At 38.8% G+C, this 26,699-nt stretch overlaps 1 protein-coding gene across 1 annotated transcript in view; it reads left to right on the forward strand.

Annotated features, from left to right (window-relative positions):
- The window catches only part of LOC139728750 (uncharacterized), a 278,601-nt gene that overhangs the window by 156,689 nt on the left and 95,213 nt on the right, over window positions 1-26,699 (forward strand). The window contains exons 67-70 of the mRNA XM_071639694.1: window positions 1,404-1,570; window positions 1,890-2,019; window positions 4,720-5,013; window positions 21,356-21,392. Of these exons, the coding sequence (XP_071495795.1) occupies window positions 1,404-1,570; window positions 1,890-2,019; window positions 4,720-5,013; window positions 21,356-21,392 (628 nt within the window). The remainder of the gene's footprint in view (window positions 1-1,403; window positions 1,571-1,889; window positions 2,020-4,719; window positions 5,014-21,355; window positions 21,393-26,699) is intronic.

Raw genomic sequence — 26,699 nt, forward strand, 5'->3', positions numbered from 1 at the left:
TAATAGTGAAGAAGGGTTCTGTCCTTGTCTTTCCAGATTTGAGTTGGACTTTTTGAATTTAGTTTCAGCTTTTCATTTGCTGGACATTGTTTGCATACTTGTTTTAATTTGCATTGGTTGTTTTTGTTTTTGTATATGCATGGTTTGCGTCAAATCATTGTGTAAAGAAGGGAACTACACTGTACATTCATAACATTCAATACTACAGTTTTATGATTTGTGTTAAGTATAAAAATGCAGTATGACATTTTAAGTATAGGTATTGACTGTTAATTTTTTTTCATGCATACTGTCAATCACTTGAACAAGTATTGTCTGTGGAAATATGTACACTGTAGCTCTTGTTCTCTTCCATTAACCCGTTGAGGACGAGTCCCGAGTATACTCGGGCAAGCGTCTATGGGAAATGCGTGTTGTAGCAAAATCAAATCGTCCTCAACGGGTTAAGAGATTGTATTGACAATTTTCCATTCAGATGTATTTTTAAGGGTCACAGAAGAAAGATAGCAACAACACCAACAAAATACCTTATAGTGGTCAATGCTCTATAGATATTTTATGTACAGTACTGCACTAGGAAGCTAAAGTGTCCCTTTTTTTCAATAGAAGCAACACCTAATTGCTGCCCAGTTTGGATGACAGACAGTTAGTGCTTGTATATGTTCAATGTTTATCTTTCTACTATGAGGACTAAAGACCTCTGTATGTGTACAATCTTTTGAAAAGGCACAGGTATCCCATAAGATGGATTGAATTGTGTTACATCTCATCATTTCTGATTTTCTGATAGGGCCACATTGTAACTGCTACTTCTTTTCTTGTAATTGTTTAAAACTTGATTCCTAAGCATTCCAGTCATGATTTGATTTGCCTTGGCTAGCTGGTTAATGACTTTAATCCCCATTTTAACTATAGATTAATTGAAAGTGAATATACATTTGGATGTTTTCTTGCCATTTTTGAGAGGGCCAAGGATCAATTTCAGAGGGAAATTTTTTTCTTTTTTTAAGGGATTTTTAAAGATATTTTCTGTGTAAAGTCTGTAGCTATTGCAAATTAGGGAATTGCAAAAAGAGGGGGATGTGGGGCCACTCACATCCGTGTACTGGAGAACGACACAGGCCTTGATGGCATTAGGAATTCAAGGACAGTTATGCTACTGTAGATAAACAGGTCTGGAGGTGCAATTGTGATCCGTTGAGGACGAGTCTGGAGAATACTCAGGCAAGTATCTATGGGGAATGCGTGTTGTAGCAAAATTAGTCCGTCCTCAACGGGTTAATGGAACCCAAGATGGCATAGGCCAAAGCCAATACTAGTACATGCCCTTGGAATTGGTAGAAGTAGTAGTACAATTTTTGTATTTTGAGTGTTATGAGCGCTGTTTTTTATTTGTTTCCTAGGTGAGAAGGAGCCCGAGGAGCAGCCTGTTATAATCATTAGACTGAACGATCTTGAGATGCAGCCTGGTGACCGAGCACAGTTCAAGGTTAAGATCCAGGGCAACCCACAGCCACAGGTCCAGTGGTTCAAAGACAGCGTCGAGATCCACTCTGATACCAGGATCGAGGTGAGCATGGAGTGATCATATCACCCCCCCCCCCCTCTTATGACCATTACATACATGTTTGTTCTCTAGAAGGGAACAAGTTCATTGACATACTTTTGCCAGAACACCATCTTGTATTTGTAAATGAATTGAATTGCCATGACTTTCCTCTTGTTTGCTATGTACGAATTTTTAAATTTAGAAACACAACTGTACATGTGCATTTAGAAATTATGTGATGATGCCAAAATGAGTGCATACAATATATGTACAAGAATTCCTTTTTCCCAGTGATTTTTTTATTTGCCTTCCTCGTACATCCTCTCTCTCATCCTCCCAGATCACACAAACCGGAGAGCATCACATGCTAGCCATACCCAAGGTGGAGCCCTCCGACTCGGGTACATACAGCGTCGTGGCGACCAACCCCAGAGGGCGGGACGTCTCTGCGGCAACACTTGTCATAGATGGTATGTCAAAGTTCTGACTGTGATGGTGGGCTATGATGAAAAATAAATGGGTCTAAAGAGTGTTCTAGCATTTAGCTGACTGGATACCATAAGTAACCAACTACAGATCTCATAATTTATTCTGTAGCCTGTTGAGGTTTTTGTATTGTTTTTTTCCCAAAGCGTTTTAACCAAATATGTCATGAAGTTACAAAATTGAATCAATTCAACTGGACTTACTATTTTGATTCCGAGAACAGTTTCACATCCGATCCTGGATGCTTCATCAACTCATCTGATTTGATGGTAGGAAGGCGTCGTTGCCAAATACATGTATGTTGTGCTTTTCCCTATGCTGCCATATTTCGTACAGTTTGGAAAAGGTGCTGTTTTGTTTGCGACATTGCATTGTTCATTCTTAAGTTATATCCAAAATACTGTATATATTACATTTTATCTTCCACTGGCAAATTTGTATTGCTTTGGTGCTTAGCTAAATTCATGTACAACCTGGGCCCCATATCATAAAAGATGTTAGGATAGCAACTCTTGCTGGAATTGCAATTTCCCATAGCAACAGCCAATCAGAAAGATGGATTCTTGTCATTAACATGACACTTGCCACTGCAGCAAGAGTTGCTATCATATCAACTTTTTATGAAACGGGGCCCAGTGCACACCCTGGATATTGGGATTGGGAAAAGATCTGGACATGCAAGAAAATATTCTTGCTGTATATTCTGTATATTGAACCTCAGTCATTCCATCCCAGAAAATCTGCCAGAATACCTGTGATACCAAGTAATGTCATATTTGAGTGGAGATTCTGGAAGAAAATGTCAGACAGGTTGTGAGAAAATGCACCTATATGCTGATGGAAAAGCTAATGACATACACTGTATAATCTCGGCAAGCATTCTGTTATCTCTGAGATGTACGACCTGTACAAAATCGTAATCATCTCTCATTTGTGATGAAATTGAACAAAGACACAATGCTTTATTTTTAGCTCACCTGAGCCAAAGGCTCAAGTGAGCTATTGCGATCGCCCTTCGTCCGGCGTGCGTCGTGCGTCATCCGTCGTCCGTCGTCCGTCGTCCGTCGTCCGTCGTCCGTCGTCCGTCGTCCGTCGTCCGTCGTGCGTAAACTTTTTACATTTTCATCTTCTTCTTGAAAACCCCATGACCGATTTTCATCAAACTTGGCAGGTAGCATCCCTAGGGGGTTAGGAACTCAATTTGTTAAAATGGGCACCATGCCCCACCCAGGGGGCCCCCAGGGGGGCCCAAACCCCCCAAAATTAAGGAATCTGTAAAAAGCTTCTTCTCTAGAACCAGAAGTGATAGAGCTAAGTTAATACTATGAGTTAGTACATTGATGACTGTAGTTTCAAGTTTGTTCATGGCAGAATCAGGGGTGCCCCCCTTGGGACCCAGGGGAGGGGGGTGGGGAAGGGTTCTAATGGGGCCTAAATTGTACATTTTCATCTTCTTCTTGAGAACTCCATAACCCATTTTCACGAAACTTGGCAGGTAGCATCCCTAGGGGGTTAGGAACTCCATTTGTTAAAATGGGCACCATGACCCACCCAGGGGGCCCCCAGGGGGCCCAAACCCCCCAAAATTAAGGAATCCGCAAAAATCTTCTTCTCTAGAACCAGAAGTGATAGAGCTAGGTTAATACTATGAGTTAGCACATTGATGACTGTAGTTTCAAGTTTGTTCATGGCAGAATCAGGGGTGCCCCCCTTGGGACCCAGGGGGGGGGGGGGTGAGGAGGGGTCCTAATGGGGCCTAAATTGTACATTTTTATCTTCTTCTTGAGAACCCCATGACCCATTTTCACCAAACTTGGCAGGTAGCATCCCTAGGGGGTTAGGATCTCAATTTGTTAAAATGGGCACCATGCCCCGCCCAGGGGGCCCCCAGGGGGCCCAAACCCCCCAAATGAAGGAATCTTTAAAAATCTTCTCTAGAATCAGAAGTTATAGAGCTGAGATAATACTATGAGTGAGTACATTAATGACTGTAGTTTCAAGTTTGTTCATAGGAGATCCAGGGGTGCCCCTCTTGGGGGTGGGGGGGGGGGTGGTTGGAAGGGTCCAAATGGGGGCCTGAATTGTACATTTTCATCTTCTTCCTGAAAACCTCATGATGAATTTTTGTCAAACTTGGCAGGTAGCATCCCTAGGTGGTCAGGATCTCAATTTATCAAACTGGGCACCATGCCCCACCCAGAGGGCCCCAGGGGGCCCCAATTCCCCCAAATTAAGGAATCTTGAAAAAATTGGGCCCTTATTGTACATTTTCATCTTCCACTTGAGAATGCCTCGTCAAATTTTGGTAGAGCTGTGAATAATTTAGATTAGTGACTGCGTGAAAGGTGAACTTGCGATACTCAGGTGAGCGCTAGACCCGCGGGTCTCTTGTTGAAACAGGTCATCGTGTGCGTTGTGTACAACGTGTACGTTAGCGATGCCAAGCGTACAAAGACCCTTTTAGGGTATTTTTTCCCAAGCCATGTATGGTCTTCCTCATAGTGTACGATCAGATTTAGCATTATCACTTCCATCCCTCAGTCTGCTACCTTCATCCACTTTCCTTGTCTGTTCTACCACCTCAATCTGTCTACTTCACAACTGAAATATAAGTATGTAATTCCTCATCTTGTGTAGCACATGTTATGTTGTCATGGTGACAATATTTCATTCTTCCCATGTAGTACCAAAGACCCCGACAGCGGCACCCCACTTCGTGCAGACCTTCGGCAACCGACGTTGCTTTGAGGGTGAGTCGCTGGTGTTTGAGTGCCGCATCACGGGTGACCCCAAACCGGTCGTCTCTTGGTTCAAGGACGGAGTCAGGGTGGAGCAGGGCGTGTTTTCCATCACAGAGGAGGGGGAGATTCACCGCCTCGAGATCCAGGAGGTCTTCGATGAGGATGCCGGAGTCTACGAGTGTCGCGCCAAGAACGCATACGGCGAGGCCATCTGCGTTGCCACGTTGCGCATCAAAGGTGAGTTGTCACCGCGGTGGGCCAAGCGGTAACCATGGCGATATCTGTACGCATCACCTCAGCATCATGCTTTACCTCCTCACTAAAGCTCTCTCATGGACTCTGCTATATACCGGTCCTCTTTTCATCAGCATTGCCTTGTATTGTATATCTAACATGTAGTCACACTGTAGAGCTTCCATCATTCTTCAGAAAAAGAATAGTAATTTGTTCATTTCTTTAATACTTTATTAAACGTATATGACATACACTGTTTCCTTCTTGAGACACTGGATCACATGAACACCTTGGTTCTTGACGTCTTAGTGAATTTGAGGTTGAGACATCTTTTCTTACTTTGCAGAGTCTCCTTATGTCTGTGACAAATCTTGATCACAATTTCATGATTTCATTGACAGTTGTTAACTAGTAATTGTCGACACATATCATGTGCTTTGATCTTGCAAAGTGTACAGCAATGTCCAATAATATTGGTCTAAACTCTGTCAGCGAAGGACACTGATGATTATACATCATTACATATTGATCATAATCTATATGTCACACCTGTAGTAATACCTTTAAAGAGCAGTGATAACACAGTGCTTTCTACTTTCTATGCAAATTTTGTCATGGTAACAATATTTTTGAAAAGGAGTTTATGGTACGTATGTAGTTACAATGTAGGTGACAAGTTGTGTTTTTCTTGCCATTCAGTGGCTCATTTAACTCTTTTGAGAGAAGAACTTGTTCCACGGTGTAAAGCACTAAGGGATAGTTGGTATACATGAAGTAAGATGATGTAGTAAGATCAATGTTGTCATGCTCTTAAGTATGCAGCACTTCAATCAAAGAATAGACATTGAATGAGTTACTGGTGTATACTGTACTGTAATGTAGGGTACACTGGGTAGCAAAGTAGGCCATGACCAAAGGCTTAACTTGTACTGGATTTTATACATTGTACACCAAACTCAAGTACTGGACAATGCAATCTTTTTTACAAGTACAATTTTCATGAAAACCATCGAAATAATGATATACCAAATCAAAGGGTAGAGTTACTGTTTATGAATTGTGTATACAACAAAATTACAGATACATGTATTTATTGCACCTTGTTTCTCAGTGCCATCTATACATCACTTCCACAATGTCATATTAGAATTGTGTTACCAGTTGGTTTGTTACCCTATTCTCACACCAAATTTTCTCTGGCTGTAAGCTGTTTCTGGTATACACCCTGTTGTGTTGAACATCTGCAATTCTTAGCCTTGCTCATAAAACGGACTGTGTAGCTGCCACCCTTACTATCATATTTTGAAGAATATTTTGAAAATGAAATGACCAGAAGACCAAGAATTACAGTATGCATATAATCATCTTAGCAGGTAAAACTGCCTCATTTGCTTGGCAGAAAACAAGATGTCATGCAGCTTTATCAACTTGTTAGATTTCTCTAATGAGGTGATGGTCTAATTTGTCTGTATGTTTAATAATTTCTCAATGGAAGTTGATGTGTCATACAGCAGGTGTGTTGGAAATTTCAATTTTTGGAGGCAACAAGTAAATCAGAATTGTTTCCTCTATTGGTGAACATCACTTGTGAAAATCTGTATCAGATGACATGTACAACATGTTGTGTAAGAAAAGGTGAATGTGTTGAATATGTGCTGGAAGGAAAGAATATCTATTTGAATCAAAACTTAAAATATCATGATATTAGGGAAATTCTTTCATGCATAATTCTTTGCTACTTTTATACAATCCAAAGGAACCTTAAACAGGATAATACTTTTCTGTAATATTTCCCTGCCGTGCAAATTTACAGTATATCTGTTCAAAGTACAGTTGTACGCTTTACTCTGTACATCTCTTTAGTACAATCCAAAGATATCATGATTGGATAGTTGGCCATCATGTATTGTACATGTTACACATAGCCTACAAATATTTGATATCAAGCTTGCCTTGCTTTCTGGGTGTGAAATGTTCCCGTTTTTGAAATATCCATGCCAGAAATGCAGAAAATATATTTATGTAGTTTTTCATCTGGCTTGAACCCTAACCATTATCCAGCGACACCCATGCATTACTGTCATCCTCTGCCAACGTATAGTACACATGCATCCTGAACATTATATACCTTGTATTCACATGACGTAGTATTGCTGTGCAGTCCTATATATCTGTTCATCCTGTACCTTTATTTGGTTATTGCTTCAGACCAGAACAGACCCCATCCCTTTGCCAAATAAAATGAAACATACTTGTTCAATATAGTATGAAAAAAAAAATGCAACCTTTGCAATGAAAAAGAATGAAAAAACGGAAGAAAAAAAAAATAGAAATTTACAACTCAATGCCTAGAATGCTATGAATATGTGTACTGCATGAATTTATGTGAGAGTAATACTTCGTGGAAAGAAATCAAAAGCAAGCAACTAAAGAAGATAAGTGGCTCATGAAGAAAGTAAGAACACACATTATCATTATTATTTTTTTTTTTTGAGTTTGGTAATCTTGCTCATGAGCAAGGTATGCCATCAATCAAAGTTAGCATAAATGATGGATGTGTATTTGCGACCTTATGTCATGTAGTCTAATTTTACTTATTTTCAAAAAGATGTTGAAGTGTTTAAAAAATGTAGGTATACCTATTTGTCTCTGTTTTTTTTTTTTCTTTGCTTGGATTGTAAATAATGGCATGGTACTGTACAATATACATGAATGTGTACTTTACAAAGTTGTACGGTGTAGAAGATCAGATCCTCAAATGGATTATGTGTGAGGATACTCCGTTACAGTGTCAGCAAATTACAAAGATACAAATTATTTGTCAAAATCAGGTCGGTCAGCAGTCCATGGTGACTTCAGATTTCATCATACAGAAAAAAAGGACATAATGTATGTAACACACAAAATAGGGACTTACGTAATGCTAAAAAAGAACAAAGGTTACAAAAAAAAAGAATGTGGACTGTTGATTTTCATGCCACTTGTAGAACAATAAACGCAAACATTGATACTTAATATCATATATGACTTGTCTGAGTTATCTTTTGGTTTTCCAAACTGTCTTCTCTCTCTCGTGTTTCGGTATTTTGTCTTTACCTGCATGCTTAATGTGGACTTGTCGTTTCTTTGTAATTCATGTCAAAGCACACAAATCAACTTATTGAAATGAAATTTGACTTCCACAAAGACAACTGTGCTGGAAGAAAGAATTCTTTGCTGTGGTGTATTTATAAAGTTGAAGGAGGACATAGGGGAAAAGAACAAAAGTTCTGAATAAGACTTTTTGATAAACAGTGCCTTTGAAGTAGAGTAAACAGAATAATCATATTTTTTGCAGTCAATGCATGAAAGCTAAGCATGATTTTTTTTTTCTTTGAGTGTCTGCAAAATGAACTGTAACACCACTATGCAGATTTAGAGGACCAAAAAATAAGTTGGCAGAAAAAAAAGGCAAAAAAAAAGAGAAGAAGAATAAACTCACTGTCTAAAGATTTTGTTTCCTTGATGTGAAAAACAAACAAACAAACAAACAGCTACTAGTTCAAATGATTTGTGTCACCAGCACTGCTGCTAGACTAGTTGTGTGTATTTTTGCAGTTCATTAACTCTTCGCCTTTAGACTGTGAGACCACATTTTACACAAAGCAGGTACAGATAATTACAGGAACACAGCAGTTTGGACCACCAATGATATACCAGACACTTATCCCAGCAAACCCAACACCCCTGCCCCCCCCCCCCCCCCCCCCCCCCCACCGCCACCACTTGATGAAGTCTTGGTCCCAAATATGCACCTTAAAGGGATCATATAGTTTTGGTTGAGACCTAACCTCGGGTTTTTAACATTTTTTGGTGAGATAATGAGAACCCTCTTATGAAATATGAAAGAGCATGTAATTCCAAGAGAGGTTAAACGTTTATTTGATGAAAATCGGTTCTAAAATGGCTGAGATATCCAAAAAAAAAAAAAAAGAGCATTCCTAATAAAAAGCAGGACCCACCTTTTGTTAGGGTTGCTTTATTTTACTTTTTTTCTATGTCTGAGCCATTCCAAAGCCGATTTTCATGTAATTAACTTTGCATTCCTCTAAAATGATGTGCTCTGTATCATTTCACAAGTGGTTTCTTGGTATCTCGCAAAAAGTTACAAGCCCAATCCTCATCTCCACCAATACTATATCATCTCTTTAATGTCTGAGTCAACCGTAGTGTGTACATGTATGCCAACTGTACACTAGATGCGTGTGGAATCAGAATCTTAACCCAAATTTGCATGGATGTGAAAGCTTTTTTTTTCTTACTTTGCTGTTAGGCTTATTGCTGAGAACATAAATTTAGTGCTGATATTCGTGTTTCATGCAGAAATTCTGAAACCATCGAGAATATTTTCTGTCCTATTTTTTCCCCATTTTGCATAGAATAATTTTTGTAGTTTATCTTGTGCAAGGATATGATGCATGTAGTGTGCAAGTGTCGAAAGGTTTGAGAGTGTACCAAAATGTGTGAAACTATAAAAGAAGGGGGAAAAAGTGATAGTAATGATAAAGATATATGTGTCTTGACCGTGACACAGATGTACAATTGGATGTGCTTGACTACAGGTGGGTGATTAATGAATCTCTGAAGAAAGGTTTATTTTATTTAAGGAAGGAAAAAGAGAGAGAGAGAAAAAAAAAAGATAGACAAGCAAATCGGAAATGATCCAACATCATTAACATTTCATAAAATGGCAAGTTTCTCCGTGAAACTAGGTTGATTGTTAAAGTATGTAGTATGCAGTACCATGTATGTTCAGATGTAGTCCCTAGCTGTGGTTGAATGCAGCAGTACAGATATTCAGAATTGTGGATGACGTATAAAATGGAGAACGTTCTGCAGAAATGGCACTAGAAACACAAGTTATATACAATGTGATCTCCATCCCCAAAATCTATATGTCATAGCTTTGATAGTAAAAGGGATAATACTGCACACTGGTACTGGTCTGACGGTCCCTGACCAGTAAAAATCACTGTTGGACGAGTAACTTTTTCAGGAATGGACCAGTACGAAATGGAAAAAAAAAATGGGCACCTGCTGGTCTGTCAAAAAGGTCAGACCAGTCGAAAAAAATGGGTTAGTGTACAGTCTTGCAGTATTGCAGAACGATATTATTTTTTTCCCCATTTAGTGATGGATTTTTACAATATTCGGACATTTTTCCTTTTGGTTGTTTCTGTGTATTTGCTTTATTTGGGGAAGTTTTTGTTTTTTCCCACAATGCAACAGTGCTGCAAATCTTGCCCTCACCACCCTGTTATACTTGATAGGTCTTTAGATGCTACTGACAAGCAATTCAGCACACCTCTACAACTGTATACATGTACCTTGTATATTGAGTAAGCACGCGGTTCAAAACCTGTACATGCATTGTCACTGTCATGGATGCACAGTTTTGAAATATGATATCAAATTATACTTCAGCAAGAAGTAGGGGCTCCTTTTCGTCACCTCAAACCCGACGTAATCTATCGGCGTCCTGGGTTAATCCTGTGCAGTGACAATTACCTCCCCTGGTTCCAATCACGCTACCTTGGTGACCCCACAGGAATGCTCTGGAGAGCTGGAAGCTGTGTCAAGTATCTTCTAGTAGCTGTGGTCGTTTAGCCTCGGTTTCAGGCTGTCTCATCATATTTCTGAGGCTGTCTGGCAGTTTGTAGGGCAGTCTCTGTTTCTGCTTGAATAGAGTACCTTACATTTTACACTACAAGTACAGTGTAGGTTAAAGATGCAGTCATGCTAAAAGGACTTCAGGTATGCATATTTTTATACAGAGAAGGGACTGAAACTATAATTATATAATGGTATTTTCAAAGGTTGAGTGAAAATTATTATAAAATGAAAAAGGTGTACCTACTGTAGTAGTGATACATGAAGTTTAATTTGAAATATCACTCCATCAAAGAGGTTCCATTTTTGAATAGCATTTTTCTTTGTTCAAGGCATTTTAAAGTTCTTAAGGTGGGAGTTCATGTGTAGGAGCTGTACATGTACAATTTTATACAGTATACATGTGCATATAGTTATCGTTTGAATATTCAAATTCATAGCCCTTGAATGCCTGAGACTAGATACACTGTACATACCAGGGCCCCATTTCATGAAAAACAAAACAAAACAGTTGCCATGATAGCAACTTTGGATAATAGAATTGCAATGCAGTGTCATGGCAATGACAAGGAAGCTGCTTTCTGATTGGTTGTTGCAACAAGAACTTCGTCAGGTGACAATGAAAAGGGCGTTAAGTTGCCACTAAACCCATAGGCCCGAATTCACGAAGGTGGTACAAATGAAACCATGGTTTAAACCATGGACAAAAACCATGGAGCGCCAAGTGTCGCACGGAATATTTCGTTACGAAATTGGTCATTTCGTCGACAAAATGACCGTTTCATTAACGAAATTATCATTTCGTGGACGAAATGTTCATTTAGTTACAAAATGTCATTTCGTTACAAAATAATCATTTCATCGATGAAATGACTGATTTCGTAACGAAATATTCCATGCGACACTTGGCGCTCCATGGTTTTTGTCCATGGTTTACACCATGGTTTCATTTGTACAACCTTCGTGAATTCGGGCCAAGGTGTTTGAGGCAACTTAATGCCCTTCTCATTCTCAGCTGATGAGTTGCTGCTCTAGAAGTTGCTGTTCTAACCATCTTTTATGAAATGGGACCCAGATCTCACTTACAGGACATTTGAAGAGGGTGATGGTTAGGGTACATTTCAGGTAACATTCTACTTACTCCCCTAGACGTTGGTATCCCCTTCTCCAAGTAGCTGTCAGGTGATGTAATGCCTACGGCAGGTACAGAATGGATCATTCGTCTCCGTCAACATTAATCATCCCTATCTAAACAGCTCGGCTATTATTGGTGGTATCTGCATGTAGCTGGATGTTTATCCTGTCTTCCATGTTGTATCGCTGAGATGGGTGAAGAGGGGATGGATTTGAAAAGAAGGGGTGGGGGGGGGGGGGAGAGGAGGAGAGGAGAGGAGAGAAGGGGAGGGGGAGGGGCGGGTGGAGGAGTAGCTAGGATGGAGTAAGATGGGAAACCAAGACAACGCATTCTAGCAGTTTGCCTTGAGATGAATGATTATCCAAATTCAAGTTAAATTCAGGATCCTGTGGCATAAAAAGATACAATCAAACTTATGATAAGTCAGATAATCAAACTTAAATCAGGTATCAGCCAATCAGAATGGAGTGTACAGTTGTATGTTTGATTTTCGGACTTGCTGTGTGCTGGGGAGGGGATGGTAGTTGGATGATTGGATAACATGCAATGTATGATATAAAGATACTGATTGATGATAGACAGAAGGAGAAAAAACAGATATTTAATTTAACCTCGTTCCATCCTCACACACGGGGGGGGGGGGGGGGGGGGGGGACCTGTCTGCAGAGAGAATAAAAATAGCAAGAAAGGAAACAAATATATGCAACTGTATCCATAATCCTGTCAATCAGTACATGTATGTACAAAGCAAGGAAGAGGAAAGAAAATGTTGGAAAAATATAAAAATACGATGATGATGCCCTGCCTTAACATTCAGCACAATGTCATACAGTGTATTATCACTTCCCCAGTTCACATCTACTTGATTACAATAATAATGATAACAGTCCTCCCTTCCCTTGGTAAGATGAAGAGCTTCATCTTACACAATGCATCATGCTTGGTATCAATCTCTTGTTCCCATCCCTTCTTCAGCAAGATCCTAGGATCATTTTACAAAAGATGCACGTCTGCTGCAAGATTTGCAGCATCCCCTGTCTACGTTGTGTGTTCCTTGTTGCCGAACACGTCAGAGACTGACCCGGCTGGAATGTCCGAATGTCTTTACGATCGCTCGCCGTTGTTCACTCGGTGACTCCCGCGGCAAGGATGCTGGCGTCATGAAAGGGGGTTTTAAGCTTTTGACAGCTGTGTCATGTAATCGGTGGACTTTGTGATGCCATAGGGAGCAAAGCGTTTGATTCATTGACACATTTGAGATTCCCTGATGTGAAAGTCATCTCAAAGCTGTCAGGGAATTACAGGTCGATTACTTCCATCCTAATAAATACACTGTAGTCTTCCAAGCCTTACTGGGTAGGCTTAGTGGAGTCCATCCCCCCTTATTTTGAATTCTCAAATATTTTTAGCTCAACTATCTACTGAGGATGAAGTCTGATGTGACATTTTGCCAAGCAATGCTTATACCAAATCCATCAGTTGTACTTAAAGTAGAACACATATTTGTACAATAAAATTTGTCTTAAGAGAAAGCAAGCTCCAGTTGTACCAGCTCGTATTTATGTAGTCTAATGCAATGAAAGCTGAAAGCCTCAATGCTGATTACATGAACAAAAAGAGAACTTAAATAAAACTGAAATAAGAATAGAAAATATGTAACACACTTTGTATCCATGACCTACATGTTTAGATACATTTAGTGATGCTGGGGCAAAAATTTAATTACTACGGGGGATAATGCAATTTATCTGTACCTACAAATCTGTATGCCATCATGGCATCCTATATAGGATTATGCACTGAGTGAGTTCTCTAACTTGCATTATTGTCAAGGTTTTGGGGGGTACACTGATTCAGCCTAGTGCTAGTGGGATTTCTTGGCAAGTCTCTGCCAAGTTCTTTGGTAGAGAAAAGATCGGCAGAGGTGACACATCTGAACCTCTTGAAGACTTCCTGAAAATTTGACTTTCTTTGCATATCTTGATTTTTATTCCTACTTTTTTAATGAGCTGCCAGGGTTGCTTACAATATAGATCTGTGGGTCTTTTTCCGATGGGATGTACAAGCTAAGCGTTTTAGCAGTCCCCTCCAGTTCCAACAGCCTTCCTTATTATACATTGTTTAATACAATGTTAATTAATTCTACGTAACACAATTTTAAATTTTGTTACTTTTATCATATAACAATTCTCTTACAAATGTAAATATTCGAAGTAGTTTTTATTCATATAATCATGCTGTATTAATGATTATACAAATGTATGTAAGTTTGTTGGAAATGAAAAATAAGTAAAATGAAATGAAATGAAAGGAAGGGAACCAAAAATCTTCCCAGTTTGGGAATCATTTTTGCCAGTTAATATGCAGGTACAGCTGTACCATATAAGTATCTCCCTGACTGAACCAACCTGACTTTTGATATAGGAATGTGGGCAACCCAGTTTTATTAATCTAACCCAGTGCTTCCGTGAGAGAAAAAGAAATGCTTCATCTTGATTTTATGCTGCACTTTGCTGTAAGGAGGATGCATCATATTGCCTCTGACCCCAGCAGTATGGGTGGAGCCCCCTACTGGGAAGGCATCTTTTACTGCCGGGGAGATGCTGGCCGGGGTCGTTGCACAAGATTCCGACCCCGCCTCAAAAATACCTGCACTCCTTTGTCATAGGCCCAGTCTGGCTAGCCATAACCACAAAAATCTCAGTGATGTCCCAACTACATTTTATGGCTTTCTCTGCTAACTCACTTACCTCAGTTGTGTTCTTGGCATTCAAAGTGGGACACATGATGTCTAAGCCTGTGTTTCTTCGATCCTTGAAGACACTTCTTCACACATATTGGGTCTATTTTTTATTTTTTAAGATTATGAATATTCACTGAAGAGCGCAGAAAGTGAGTTAAAGGCATAAACTGCACAGTCAGTGACACCATATATTTAGGGACAACAATTGATGCAGTAATGAAACTGTTAATGTTGACAATCAATTATTAATGAGTTGTTCTTTTTGTATAATTTTTTTTTTTGGGGGGGGGGTGGCAATGAGGGATATCTTCTTGCTATGTTTATTATGTCTTGTGTGTGCAAAGTTTTGTAAGGAATGAAAACGAAATCAAAAATCTGGCAAGGAATGCTAAGCTAGATAAATTTGAATGATATGCCTATAAAAGGCTTGACAGCTGAAAGGGAAAAAAAGGAAGTTAAAAAAAAAAAATTGTCAAAATTTACTGATCTCTTTCCCCCTCAATCCCCCATGATATTGAAAAAGCTTTTGTACATTTCCATAAAGTGGGACGAGCCGCTTTAGTTTCGCAGACCGGCAGAGCCAAGCTGTACGTGCCAGTCAGATTAAGCGTGGAATGTGGAGGTTAGCGACAAAGTTGGCCGGTATTTATGAGTCACACGACAGGCACATTCTTGGCCCGGGGATCTGTCTGGAAAGGGGACAACTCTAGCTTGAATGACTGACAGGTTCTGCCATTCACTGGGGCTCCCTCGTGGGGTAAATTTGCCAAAAGAAAAGCACCAATAAGTGGATCATCATGCCCTTATTTTTCTGATGTCACATAAAAAGACATTAGGCATCAGAAACATTAAAGTTTAATAGCTAAAATTACCCAGTGGTGTACCATATGTCCCCCAAAAAATTACAACGGGACCCTCTGCAATGATATCTTTAAAAATATTGAATCAATCTAGATACAATTTCAGGGTATGAAATTGTAACTCATTGCCCACATCATACAGAAAACCCCATTCGATTTGCTTCAGTGGTCAAAGAGAAATAAGGAATTTTGTAGAGGATGTCAGGAATCTCTTCCCTCCGAGTTCTTTCTATTGCATTCACACACAAGATCATCGAAGTGCTAAACTTGGAAGAATCAGACTCATGACATGCTTTACAGCAATCCACATTTCTCTGTGACCGCTTGACCAAATCGAATGGGGTTTTCTTCAAAATAGAGCTAAAATGTTATATTTTAAGACCCTGAAGTAGCATTTAGACAATTTAATCATATTGGGTGTTATCAATGCGAAAATCTGATTGTAATTATTATTATTATTTTTTTTTTTTTTTTGGGGGGGGGGACATAATGTACAATTTCTAGGCTGCCACTGAAAGTCTGGGAAATGTAACATCGTTGCCTTACAACAGATGCCATAATTGTGGATTAGCATGTAATTGAACCCTTTGATCACATATGTCTGTATGTATGTATGTATGTGTGTGTGTGTGTGAGTGTGTGTGTGTGTGTGTATGTGTGTGCTTTTCAATTCTTTTTTAGCACACCAATTTAACGACCTATTTATGTAGGGCAAAGTTGATGTGACAGTGCCATTTTATACCATGAAGGTTTTGTTTTACAGCTTTGTTTACTTTTGAGATTTTATCTTCTTATTTGCACTCCATGTGACAGTAAGCATGTGCATGGTTGTATGTTCCTTCTTTCATTGGTCTGTGGTTGTACCGTATGTTTCTTTTTTTTTCTTTGTCTAGTTTTCTCCTAATGGTGTCAGGGAGAGAGTGAGAGAGGGACAGGAGAAATTTGAGACGTATCAGCTTGTGTGTTATGTGTACCTCTTTTTGGAACAATACAAAAAGAGGAGAGAAAGGCATTTAAACAAAGCCAAGAAGAGAATAGATAAGAGATAGATATGAAGATAAAGAGAGAGAGAGAGAAAAGAACAAAAGATATGAAAAGAAGTGTTATGTCCAGAACAGTTGTAGAATACTTTATTGTACACATGTGAAGGAGATTGTGAAAGAGTGAGAGAGGGTAATTGAGAAAGATAACTAGAGAAAAGAAAGACTTGACAACAGGAAAAGAAAAAAACAAGCTATACAGAGGAAGAGGGTCTCATTCATGCCTGTGATACATAACAGCATTGTGATTGAAGGAGAGAAAGAAGTGATGTAACTACACGTTATATATGGGCAGACAAGCTGAGTAATATAGATAGAGAGTTAATCTGGGTAGAAATGTGTATATTGTCTATAATTACAGAAAAGATGACCAGTGATCATCATCAGTACAAACACAGATTTTAACAGATGAACACAAACAGACACATAAAAAATGAATATACAATGTACATGTACATTAATGTATATCTGCATGTATGTGTACAATTGTACATTACACCACAGTCTTCTTCTGGAGGATCTCTGTACCCCCCCCCCCCCCCCCCCCCCGCCAAGAATTGCCTGCGTAACCCTTTCTGCCAGTAAGAAAAACTTCCAAATGATACTTCATATTTGTGGGATATATGCCCATCTTTCGTCTCCCAAGTTGTAATTCTTTGCTCACACTTTTCTGCTAGTAACAAGACAATTCACAACAGACTCTTAATTTACAATACCAGTACAGCTGTACCTGTGCCCAGTTATTAGTAATATGCAATGGAAATGCTACACTTTCTGCTAGCTTTATGAGTTACACCGTATGTACTGTAGTTAATGGCACTCAAGTGCTCTTTATATACTGTATGGTTGTCAGGAAAAACATTTAAAGGTCAGTATGACATGGCAAGATTATTGCACAGATCTGTTCTAAAAGTGCATTTAAAAAAAACATACAAAGCTATTTTTAATGGTAAGGTTATTTCACAGATCTATTCTAAAAATGTCTTTGTTTATATGTCTCCAATCTTGATGTGCCCTATCAGTCCTAGCGGGTATGTTGACTTAGTGATATGACACCGAGACTTCCTAGGTCTCGGAACTCTGTGCTATCTTGTTTAGATTTGAAGTCATCGTCCGTCTAGTCCGAGCTACTCTTGAGATGGAGCTCGCCTCATGAGATATATGACATTCTGACACTCACATCAATCTTTGGACCCTCCTTTAGAATCCTCTCAGCCTTGAATTTCCAAAGAAGGTATTTCCTCTATTTAAGCAGAGGACCCATGTTTTCTGATATATATCCAAGGCAAACTTGCTTTCAAACTTCCAAGCACCGTGTAGTTTTGGATTATCCTTTGCAGCTTGAATTACTTGTCTAGAACTTGATTATCAGTCCAGTTACTAATATGCTCTAGGCCTTCTGTTATGAGATAATATTTGATATTATACTATTATTTTTGATACATAAATCCATTTTATGGTAATCATCGTAATGGTAATCTACAAAATTGAATGCAAATATTATAGCGTAATAATCCTTTTTTTGCTCTAATTTTTATTAATCAAAGTAACATTCCAAGTAAGAGATCACACAGTGTCAGACAGCTCAATGTTGTACATTATGTCACAATTGTTTATGCATTCAATGTAATATTACATCAAAACATATAATCGACTCTCTAGAAAATCATCATACATGAATACAGTATTATATTGCACTCTAGTACATAGGTGTAGTCCATATATTCCTCATGATGATACTGTCTCAATGAAATAGATATGACAATATGTACCTATGATGGCATTGCCTACCCTAACAAAACAATTCAAAAGCTCAGGGATGCATGAACCATCACTCATATAGGTCAGTTGATACCGGTGTTTAACTGAGAAACCTACGTCAGAGGGGGAGACAGGGCGCGCTTCTTACGAAAAACCGGTAAAAGATGAGCAGGCGTGTGTTCGCCAATCTCCCAACGACGTAATCGTCCCTACGTTCAGCCGTTCAGCGCTGCCCACCTTAACACATGTCTGAGGGGCCTATGCACTAGGGTGGAGGTAATTGACATAAATTCCTGACATACCAATGCCTGGGCTCTCTGGTGTCTATAAAGACCGGTAGTGGAAGGAGTGTGGGGTAATACATGTGCCTATCTACAGTGCAGGGGTGCTTAGAAGATTGGAAATGGTATCACTGGTGTATGTATATAAACTGAGACCTTGATGAATCCAGTGTATCTTGGGAAAGGGGATTCTAGTTGGATAGAAAGGGCTACCAGTATGCTTACACTGTACTTTGCCGCTGTACACCCTAGGGGATTCTACTACTATTATTCCCCTCACAAAATCCATAATTTCAATCAGAGCTTATCAGTGAATGATATATATTTTTCATTTTTATTATCGATGAAATGCATCGAGTATACAAAATGTAGGTTACTTGCCCCTCCCCCTCTCTGTTCTCTGGGAAATATTTGATTAAAAAAAAAAAGATATGAAAAGAAATCTGCCAAGAGAACGTTCAAGTCATGACTTCCTAACTTCAGGAACTTGTTTATGATATCACATATGGTTATATCGTCCGTCCTCCCCCCTCTTTATTTCAAAGTTTCTGGAGAAGTTACAAAGTACGGTCTCCCAAAATAGTGTAAAAAAACTTAGACGAAGTGCAAACTTTCCATCATGCTTACGTACGTGTACATGCTATAGTGCCCATGACTTTGATATGTGCAAGTCCTATACTAGTGTCCTCTTTCATGATACAATACCAGCTTTGGAAGCTTGACATATGAATCGCGTGGTGGTCCCATCTTGGCGGAAAGGCGCAATGCGCGCCTGTGTCTCATTAGCCAGAAGAAAGGGTGTGACACCAATTGAACATGCAATGTATTCATGCTGAGATGTGTACAGTGCTGAAAGGGCAGGAGACTGGTTATCATATCTCACATGTAAGACAGCTGCAGAGTCACTCATTATAGGTCCACCAGCTGTCATTAATTTTGTGATTGGTTACCCATCGCTTGCAGGTCATCAAGGTTTAAAGTGTCAAATCTAACTAATGTAAACCAAGAACTGTCACAACCCAAATATGAAGTACAAGTACTGCTTATAACATATTGGAAAAACATATATGTACATGGATATACAAATTTCTGACTTGTGTGAAGATTTTCTAAGGGGGGTGCACACATGTGCTTACTTGTAGATTCTAGTGTTGTTTGTTTGTAATGGGGCATTTATTGGTTTTATTTGATACTTCAAAGATTGCTTTATGAGAAAATCATACCCACACACATTAAAAAAAAAAAAAAATGATGAACATGCATCACATCCACCATCGTCTTTATTAAAGTCAACTTGGATCCCTTTATGTAATGGAAATCACTACACATAATGCTTTATGGAAGATAGCGCTGACTACATGACCACTAAATGACCACAAACATGACCACTAAATGACCACAAACATGCAGTATTTTTATAACATTCTTTTTAATAAAACACCTGTAATAATTGGAAACCTGTCTTTCTACCAGAGAAGGATGTCTTTTAATCTTGTCATGTGACATGAATACTGCCCCCACATGTTTCTCCAGCCTTCGGATGTCACCCAAAATGTACGGGCAACGCCTCACTATCGTCTGGCGTCTGTGCTGGACTAGTGTCCATGCTTGACCATTTGCATCCTTTGCTATGTCTGCTGACCTTTTCTTTGACCTCTCCCTGAGCTGGACTCATTTAATTAGTGTATAGCCAAGGTGTGCTGACCACTAATGCAAAGGTCATGATGCATCAGGAAAGTTATAGCATTGGGAATCCATTAATCATGCATTACAGCTGGAACTAATTCAAAATCTGAACTGCAAATGTATGACAAACAAATCAATTACAATTTACAATTCAATTCACTTTATTGATAATCATAAAAACAGAAATATGTCCAGTGTAAAATGTGCCAGGGAGTTCACAGAGAAAGCCAAAGGCTTGAGGCAAATTTGATCCCCCCTTTTATTTTTGTTGCGGTTGTGTAGACCTACAGTATTAATGGTGCTGTTTTTAAAATGTTTTCTTTTTTTGTTTGGTTGCAGCAATATGTCAATTATTTTTGCTGGACAAGTTTCAAGATGCCGTGTAATAAATGAGTTACCACAGAATTTGAGATAATAGTAATGCGTTATTACATAGACACGTACATTTTCATTATTATAGAAGAATTTTTGACTTTCAAATATGCTGCAATATCAACTTCTTCCATTCATATAAATTTACATCAATAAATACGGTACTGGGTGCTTATGTGTGTGTGTGTGTGTGTGTGTGTGTGTGTGTGTGTGTATGTGTGTGTGTGTGTGCATTTGTGTGCATTTGTGTGTTTCGAAGCTGTTGTAGGTCAGTGAATTCTACAATGTACAGATGTGAACAGACCAGAAGTGTAACTACATTGTACCAATGACTACTTTCCAGCTTCTATGAAATGGTTAACGAAATTCAATGTGCATTAATGATCAATAAGCCCTGGACCTACTGTACATACTGTACATATCGAGGAAGAACATTGAATAGTGGCATCGCTTCTCAGGTTGAAGTATGCACAGGCACTAGTCTTTATGACAACTACACATTCCAATGTATAGTAAACCTTCATTTAGTCGGCTCTGGCAGTATTGCAGCTATTTACTGGCAGCTTTGACTGAACTGACTTTTACAGAATTTCACAGGGATGGTCCTTCGTCCTTTCTCCTCAGTAAAAGTGAAAATTAGGGGCCTGATTATCCCACCAAGGTTGACTGGTCAGAAATTCAGGGTGGTTCATATGACCAAAGTAGCAATATTAGTACTGATGGGGGTGATTATTCTTCATCCAAATGTGTCATATGCTTAATCACTAGCCTTGATGTTATGCTTACATAAATATTATGTCTCTGTTTATTTGTTTCAGGAATTACTTTTGCCCAGGAAGAAGACTACTCAGAGAGGTGAGTGAAATGATTTCTGTTTTTCATAATTCTGTTGTTTGATTTAATTATCAATGTCACCATGATTAGGATGAATGTCAATTATACCAGTTATGATAGTTATGATTGTGATGATAAAAATGAAGATATGTGTGGAAAGAATGATGGTCGTGATGAGAGAATGATTTTTTAGGTGATAACAGTGCAGTACATGTACAATGTAAGTGATGAGGAATGTCTTAACAAAGTCTTCAGATTGATTTGTGATGATGATGATGATTATGGTGATAATGATAATGATGAGGAATGTAAGAATAAACATGTTTTGCATGATGTTAAAAATGAAGAGGAAGAATATGTTTGATATGATGTCATATGATTTGCGACTGTGAAGATGATGAAAAAGCCTGTACTTTCTGTTTTGTTTTATTTCTAAGTCCAGGGGGGCATTTCATGAAGCATTTTGGTTGGATATTTTTTTGACAAACTCTTACAAGCTACTGAAATCCTTGCATCTAATTGGCTAAGAGTAAATTTGTCCGACAACTTTGTCGGACAGAATGCTTCATGAAATGCCCCCAGCAACTGTTTCACACTCTATACAACAGCAAATGTGATAGCATCCAAGTTTCAGCACTTTATTTTGTATGATGTCATTTTTAATACAAGTGAAAAAAAGAGTGTCTTTCATACATTTGTTGTTGTTGTTGTTGTTGTTGTTTGAGGAAATTGCATGTGCAGTGTTCATGTACTGTGTGCAAGCACTTGCAGAGATAATTAGTAGATTACATGTACATACTGTACATGTGTATACATGTACATGTAGGTCATGTTCAAGAAGGCTTTTAATTGTGGGTGGTGCAGATATAGGTTCAGACACAATTGCCTCTGCTCAGAGCATGTCTGTGTGTATCTTAGTTGAAACTGTGAGTGTGTTTCTGAAAGTGCAGTGATTATGATTATCTTTTTAGGTGATGAATATTTCATCACAATGAGAAATCGACCATTGTGGAAATGGATATGTTTACACATCATATAAAAGAAACATGTGTTGCCTGTGTGATGAATGATGCAGAGATTAGATGGAAAAATGAAAGATGTGAGAGAATTTCTGGACTTGCGCGCTTGTTGAGATTGAAGTCTTGAGTTTGATCAGATATCAAGTTGGCTTAGGCAAGACATTTCTCGCATAGTTCTGACATCTCCAAGTTTTCTCGGAGGCTGTCTAGCCCGTTCCGTCATGTTCCAGAAATAGGCTTGAGGAGGAGGTAAAGAGTGAAAGTCTGGAGGCATGGATGTTTGGGAGGAATGCCAAGAATTCTGGCTGGTCCGTTTCCTGCGTGCGTTAGCTGTCAGTTGCCGTTCATTGCTATCTATCCATCAAGGATAGAGGGATAAACATTCTAAAGAGAGGATAATGCAAGTTGTGTGATAGAAGTAGAATGCTCCATTCATCTCCCCACGGGTATTCTACTCCACAGAGTCAAAATAAAGACATTGTGGTGTCATCTTCTTTTGCTTTGTTTGTTAATGTCCAGTATCCTTCTTTTTCTTTTTCTTTTTCTTTTTTGTCTGGCCAAGAAATTTTGATTGAGCATAGCACAAAAGATAAGGAATGTTTCACATGCATTGTATAAGGAAACTCATAATTTGCTCTGTGCTATTATACACAGTGTATGCTCTGTTGCTTTGCAAGTTCTCAGTATTATATTTACCATGTACTAGTAGCTGTGTTTTCAGTTTGTGTGTGTAGTGTGTGCTTGTGTGTGTATTTGTACTTTTTATGTGTCCATGGTTCTCAGTTAGCTGCAATATATGTGGTCTAGCATGATTTGTTTCTATGACTTGTATCAAGGCCTTGTGGATCATGCTCTGCCCAATCTGTAACAATCTATAAAGGCTTCATAGTATTTTGGAAAATTTAAGTTTCTTCGGAAAACTTGTTGTAAGGTACAAAGCACTGCCTGAAGTAGAATAAGATTTTATACTCAGCATGCACATGTAAATATAATTTTGTAGCTTGTTGGCTGGAAGCTGCAATGTATGTTACAACATTAGAGCTGAGTTTGTAGCATCAAGTAGCACCTTTAAGATAGCAGTGACATTAGCTGACAAGAAGCACGCCAAGAATCTGAGCCTGTTCAAACAGCATCAATGCGTCTCCTTTTAGACGATTGACGCGATGGGTGGAGGATGCACAATGAAAAGAAAACACTTTGGACAACGCCAGCACATTGGGTGTTAGGGGTATCCAAAGCTGTCAGTGTTAACCCTTTTAATGCCAGACTGTGAAATCCCCATAGATGTTGTATATGATCTTCCAGGTTTTGGTAGCCAGAGGATTTCCAGCCCAGGGTGATGGGAGGGACAGAGGTGTAAAGTGTTCTGATGGTTTAAAATTCTGGAAGATTTGAAAAGGAGGAGAAATTTTTACAACTGGAAAGAGGAAGAAAGTTCCAGAATTTTGAAAAAGGTGAAGAAAGTCCCACAGGTTTTTAAAGGAAAAGAAAGTTGTGAAGGTTTGGAAAAGAAAAGAAAGTTCCAAAGGTTTGGAAAGAAGAAGACGTTTGAAAGGTTTTTGGAAAGGAGAAGAGAGATCATAAGGTTCGGAAAGGGCGAGATCGTTTGCAAGAAAATGCCAAGAAGAGCAAGTCACTCGTCTGCACTTTGAGGAATCTTACTGAGCCATCAGCAGACAGATAAGATTTCAGATTACGGTGAACGGTCTGGTAAGGTTACTGACAGCGACATAAACCCTCTGGCTTTTTTTTTCTGTTTAAGTTGACCACTCTGACTGTCCAGTGATTCAAACTGATGTGTGTGTTTTGCTTATCAAGTACTTAATGTTTCCCCAAAGTTATTTCTTTACCCTTTTCAATGCTGGTGTGGTCATGGTCAAATTATTCATTACTCATCTCTTTTAAGAGGTAATGGCAAAAATTGACCTTTCATGGAGACCTACATGTACACGTAGATAACCTGTCCTTAAGCTGCATGGACCAATGACAATCAATACAATACTGTAAAACACAATATTTTTGTGGCATGAAATTTTTGAGAATGGGAGCCGATGGCCTCATTCGCAGCATGAAATTTTCACGAGTTGCCTTTAACATTCAATGCATATAGTGTAGACAAGATCTTCAGCATGCATTTTAATTTCATGAAACTCGGCTCTTGCAAAATTCGCGAAATTAAAATGCACGCGAAATTAAAATGCACGCGAACATTCCTCGTTTTACAGTATTTTGTATTATGGAGAATTACGGAGGTTCTCTTTTCATATCAAACTTTGAATTACATTTACTGCTATATATATGGAAACTTTTGCATGATTTAGATACTTTTTTGGCTGTCGTCAAATTCTTCTGAACTGCTTAATGTTTCTGTTTTGTTTAAAGTTGGATGTGGTTGTAGTTGTTGTGGGTTTGAAAGTTACAATCAGCCTCTCAAACATTGCATAGATAAATAATTTCCAAGTCCCTGACGAGAGAACTACTTTTCCTTACCTAAGTTCTGTAAAAGGGTCAAACAATTTTTAAGTTTTGTAAACCAAGGAGTGTATTTTGGTGTCATGACATCCAGATTACATTTAACATCAGGAATTTTAAAAAAATGCAAGTGAGCATGTCTTGTTTTGTACTCAGAGAAATGAACTGATAAGATGAAACTTTTTTTCTCACTCTCAAGGAGACTACAAATGTATATGCAGTTCAAACCTATAAATAAATGATAAACTCAAAGAACCTTATTTGCTTATAAAGAAGTTAAACAACAAAAGCCCTTCATAAAGTGAACTATTCAATTTATAAAGGGAAGTTTGTACAAGAATGAAGTATTTTGGCATTGGATCTAAAGGCCAGTGGACTATGAATAAGTGGGAGGAGTATGGTTAAGATTGTATTTGTCTAACCCAGAGATGGTCCATGCATGAGCGTGGTGTGTGAATGTGCCTACGCATGAGGGAATTTGTTTTGCCAGTTACTTTAATTAACTGGACGTGATGTGTCAGGGACAAATCAGAATCAGTAGTGTGGTTGTCTGACCGGTGTGAGTCGCGATGGTCTGATTGCCCCTGACAGGTAATATCAGTGAATCGTATTCCAGATTGGCTATAACATTACCATGACTTGTAAAGCAAGGAGATATGATGGTCGTTGTGTACAGACTTCATATTTGTTGTCAGAGCCGAGTTAATGTGACAGTCTCATACATTTGTAAGTATCTCTTTCATAATCCTAAGGATTATTGCTTCAGGATCCTTTATACTAAGATAAAAGCAAACAAATGAAACAACACAAAACAAAACCCTAGAGAGAAAACTGTAGCTATATAAATCTTCTTCTAGACCTTGTAATAGACTTCAGAAATATATTGAACTTTATGTTTGACTGTGGAAATGTTTACATTACTGAAAACTGGCCTGAACCTTTTATTATACAAATTGTACAGTGTATATTATATGGAGGATCATTGCATAAATATGATGTATTCTTGAGTGATAGGTAAAATATGAAGTATTATCGACCATATTGTGGGTAAAATATGAAGTATTATTGACCATATTACGGGTAAAATATGAAGTATTATTGACCATATTACACCTCTTGGTAATATGTCATCTTATTTCGTAATTTATTCAAAACAGAAGAAAGTTGAAATAGAATCTGATCAATGATAATAGGAAGTAAATGTTCAGTTTCAAAAGTTATAGACTTTTCCAGCAGTCTTGGGACTGTCTGTGTATGCTGAATTTATGAGAAAAATTGCTAACCAGTTAAAGTAGCACACAATACTTTTTTGAAGCGGTCTGCATCATGCTCCCCAGATCCATCCATCCACCCATCTAGTACTTTAACACCAGGGCCCATTTCTCTCTCTCCCTCTCTCACACACTCTTGCTCCTCCACTTCTTCCGCTCTATCTTGAGCCAATGATGTCATGGGCTGCCAAACCTTGCAGCTTTCCACCAATCACAGCCAAGCTAGCCATATTTGGGAGGCAGCCCCCAGGTTTACCCACAATCCTATGCAGCATGCCTCTCTCTCCCCACCCCACCCCCTCCTCCTTCCACTGTGGGCGTTAAGCACACTTTTGCTGAGCTGATCTCCCACTGTGGAAAGTGAGTGTCTGATGAAGTGAAATGATTGAATGTGTGTGTGCGTTTGTGTGTGCTGATTTGTTAGGGTGTGTGGGGTGTATGTGACATCTATTCCTATCCCCCCCACCCCACCCCCCTAATGGAGGGGGTTTGTTATTTCGATTATCTGTAACGGCGGCGGCTGATTTTGTGACTTGCAGCCTCAGTGACAAACCATCCTCGCTTGT

This window comes from Diadema antillarum, unplaced genomic scaffold, assembly GCF_040938485.1.
Source record: "Diadema antillarum isolate AM-2024a unplaced genomic scaffold, OU_Dant_1.0 scf00000019, whole genome shotgun sequence".
NCBI lineage: Eukaryota > Metazoa > Echinodermata > Echinoidea > Diadematoida > Diadematidae > Diadema > Diadema antillarum.